This window comes from Triticum urartu, chromosome 6, assembly GCF_003073215.2.
Source record: "Triticum urartu cultivar G1812 chromosome 6, Tu2.1, whole genome shotgun sequence".
NCBI classification, from domain to species: domain Eukaryota; kingdom Viridiplantae; phylum Streptophyta; class Magnoliopsida; order Poales; family Poaceae; genus Triticum; species Triticum urartu.
Genome location: NC_053027.1, coordinates 540,560,183 through 540,564,139, shown reverse-complemented (window position 1 = coordinate 540,564,139; position 3,957 = coordinate 540,560,183). Strand labels below are relative to the sequence as shown.

The 3,957-nt window shown below is 41.7% G+C and overlaps 1 protein-coding gene across 2 annotated transcripts; it reads right to left on the bottom strand.

The window, feature by feature from the left end:
* Positions 1-1,619: 1,619 nt before the first annotated feature.
* LOC125512773 lies at positions 1,620-3,951 on the bottom strand. 2 transcript variants are annotated; one of them, XM_048677856.1, is made up of 4 exons: positions 3,924-3,951; positions 2,254-3,833; positions 1,979-2,173; positions 1,620-1,905 (listed from the first exon to the last, which is right to left on the bottom strand). In XM_048677856.1, the coding sequence occupies exons 1-4, from the start codon at positions 3,927-3,929 to the stop codon at positions 1,788-1,790; spliced, it is 1,899 nt and encodes a 632-aa protein (XP_048533813.1). In that variant the 5' UTR covers positions 3,930-3,951; the 3' UTR covers positions 1,620-1,787. The 2 variants fall into 2 exon arrangements, with proteins under 2 accessions (XP_048533813.1, XP_048533812.1); XM_048677855.1 differs by lacking the exon at positions 3,924-3,951 and having other exon boundaries at positions 2,254-3,896.
* Positions 3,952-3,957: the final 6 nt, after the last annotated feature.

The window sequence follows — 3,957 nt, the reverse complement described above, 5'->3', positions numbered from 1 at the left end:
GTGTGGCGAGAGCAACTAGTTGAGGAGCGCTCCTTCGGAAGCCTCCCAACGATCACTAGGGGTGGGCTGAGAGTGAAACACTTGGCGCGCTCTCAACCGCCGCCACGTGTCATGCGCTGAGCGCTTCCTCCTGATATTATTTTTATTTTATTTTTCGCATGCGTTTTCCACTTTTTAGCTGGTTATTTTCCGGGTTTTGGTTTTTCTTAGGTTTTGACAAAAACAAAATCTTTTTTTTGTAAAAAACGTGTTTTTTTCTTCCGTGAGAGGCACAGATTTGCTTTTACGAGATGTACGGTTTTACTTTCGCAAGAGGCACGGCCGTGCCTCTCGGAAAAAATAAAAAACGTCTTTTTTTTCTTCTGTGAGAGACACGGTTTTGCTTCTATGAGAGGCACGGCCGTCTCTTTCATAAACGGAGAAAAATACGTTTTCTCTTTTTTCAATGAGAGGCACGGTTTTCCTTTCACGAGAGGCATGGTTTTGTTTCCGCGAGAGCCACAACCGTGCCTCTCGGAAACGAAAAAAAAATGTTTTCATTTTTTCTTCTTCCGTGAGAGACACGGTTTTGCTTCCGTGAGAGCCACGACTGTGCCTCTCGGAAACGAAAAAAAATGTTTTCATTTTTTCTTCTTTTGTGAGAGACACGGTTTTGCTTCCGCGAGTGGCACGGGCATGCCTCTGGGAAACGAAAAAAGGTGCTTCCTTTTTTTTTCTTCTTCCGTGAGAGGCACGATTTTGCTTCCGCGAATGGTACGGGTGTGCCTCTGGGAAACGAAAAATAGACGTGCTTTCTCTTTTTTCTTCCACGAGAGACACGCCGTGCCTCTCGGAAACAAGAAAAAAACGCTTTTTTTTGGCGAGATGCATGGTTGTGCCTCTCGAAAACAACTTTCGAAAAACGGGAAAAAAAACGTGCTCCTAGTTCGGTTTTTTCATGAAAAAAAATCATCAAATCCTATCAACATGTGATCTAGTTTTGAAGATCTCGACGCGAGGAATCCAATGGTGATAACGGTTTGAGATCTGGATGCACATTTTAAATGATAAAAGTTTTGTATAAACGGAACTACGACAAAAGGGAAAATTCCCAGTTTGCGACAAATAACGCACGCCACTTATCACAACCTGAGAAGATGTGAGTGATCTTTGAAAGAAGTAGTACACTCCTCGATTATTTATTTCGGTCAATCGGCATCCCTCATCTGCACCCAACGATTCTTCTTATGCTAGCAGCCGCGAGTTCATTTTCGCCTTGGAAATAAGCAAATAATGAGAAAATTGCTTCTATATCATCGACAACCTCTGCAATGGCTTATTTGCCATCCAACAAAGCTTCAGTGCTTATATACCAAACACAAACAAAATCTATTGCCTATATACCACTAGCAGTTAGTCTAGTGTTAACTCAATCCGTTAAGTGCCCAAAATGACCATCTTGCCCTCAATGGCAAATAAGCAAACAACTGTAGAACATGTCCAGAAAAAAATTTGACAACATTCCTCCTCTATTTTCAGCATTCCAGCAAAATTATAGTGATTATCTAACAATTCCAGGATATAAAAAAATCCAGCAACAGAGTAATATACTCAAGAAAATTCACATCATTTAGAAGACATTCATGAAACACCATATTAATTCTCACACAATCAGTACCAAGTTTGCATCGTCCAGAACCAAAATACCACAACCAAAATATGTTGTTCACACAAGCAAGTCTCTAAATAAAATAGCATACACATGAAGAGCTGCAATACAGAAATAATACGCAAGATTTTAGAGCATTTCACAGTTTCAACTTTTTTTTGCTTCGACTGGCCATTGCTTGGTTGTTAGGCGCAGCTCTCTTCTTGCTTCGAGTTCCCATTGCAGGGCTGTCAGGCGCAGCGGATATCACCTTTGATCTACATCAAAAAAGTTGATTACGTACAATGGTACACTCACAGAATATAAGTAAATTTGGTGCAGTTTTCATACCTTCTAGATTTAGAGGTAGTCTTCGATGATGTCGACTTGGCAACATCGCCTTCAATTGCATCACTTGGACATGAAAGTAGAGCTAGTGCGGTTTCATTTTCACTTGGACACAGAAGTAGAGGTAGTGTACCATCAGTTGCTTGATCTGTTGTTGTACAAATAGCTTTTGTAATGGGTTTCTTCTTTCTTTTGTCCCTACATGAGTTTCACATATTATAGCTTAATTAAGACAAGAGTAAGGTGGAACAGAAATCTCATATTGAAATAGAAAGTACCTTTTCTGCTTTGCTACTTCTGCATAGGCTTCTAGTGCTTCAGGAGCAGCATCTTTGCAGCTTTGCCATCTATGTCCATAAGCTTTGCAAATTGGACATTGGTGCTGGCCTTTCTTTCCCTTTCCCTTGCTATTTTCAGCACCACTTTTGTGCCTCTGTACCTTTGGCCTCCCAGGGGCCCTCCTAAGGATTGGGGGGTTCAAGAAGAATTCTTTGTTCACACTTGGCCATTGAGACATGTCGGTTAGGCCAGGAAGAATAGGAGCATAAGCTGCAGCAAACTTGGCAACGCTGTAACAATCATCAACGAAGTCTTCTATTGTGACCCCCCTAATTCCAGTAATAAAGCTAATTGCATGTTTGCAAGGCTTCCCGGAGACTTGAAATGCCCTGCATGTGCATGTCCTGTTTGCTAGATCAGTGACGTGGCGCTTGCCACCTAGCGCAACACTCTCACTCACTTCTGCAACCATGTCATCTATTCTCTCATATTCAATGTCCAGCCCCCTGCTTATGTCATTCAACTCCTTCATGACACTTGGAAGTATACGCCGACCTTGAAATTTTCTAGCTACCCTTCTCCTCTTCTCAAACTTAACCGTAATCTTTCTCCTTATCTTGTCCATGAGCTGAAACAACATTAAACCTTTGTGCTTGCGGATCCAGTTGTTGAAACACTCGGCCAAATTATTTGTAACATAATCCACTTTTGAGGAGGTTGAATATTTGCTCCTTGACCATAGCCTGGTGTGGTACTTGTTTAAGTATGCTATTGCAGCAGCCTTTTTCTCCTCTATGGCTGCCATGTGATAGTCAAACCCTCGAGGAGTCCATGAATAAGCAGCTGGCCACAAATGATCATCAAAAACTTTACCATGGAATTTTTTCTTGAAGTTCACAACCAAGTGTCGCATGCATTCTCTATGTTCAGCATACCCAAATACCTGTTCGATTGCAGTGTCAATCCCTTTTCCTGCATCTAAACATATAGCTAGACCGGGGGGAGAGCCAATAGCATCACGAAGCTTCTCCATAAACCACACCCAACTTTCAGTAGTTTCCGAGTCGATAACTCCATAGACTACAGGGTACAACCAATTGTGCCCGTCAATAGCACAAGCAGTAGCTAATTGGCCTCTATACTTGCCTGTCAAATGAGTGCTATCTATCGCCAAGTAAGGTCTGCAGCCAGCCAAGAACCCATCGCACAAAGGCTTCAGCCCAACAAACATTCGTATGAAATATTTTTTCTGGTCATACTCCATGTGGTCAATCACAACTATACTTCTAGGAGACCTCTTCTCAACCTCAGCTTTCCAAGCATATAGCTTGTCAAAAGAATCATCCCAATTACCAAACAACTTAGCCATTGCTAGCCCTTTGCCACGGAATACTTTTGTATATTGGACCTTGATCTTGTACTTGTCATGTAGCCTCCTGCGTAATTCCATCGGCCGAACACTAGGATCCTCTTTTACCCAGTCCATGACTTTCTCACATACCCATGCCTTTGAAGCATTTTTCTGCTTCTTTTTCTTCTTTGTGCTAGAACATGTGTGCTCCTGCACATGAACTTTGACCTGCATTAAATAAACAATGGGAAAAACTAGTGTCATTCAACTGCATTTAATAACAAAACATCATTGAACAAAATTATGCAACTAAAATACCTCCATAGTTTCTCGGTCATCCAACCTCCCAACA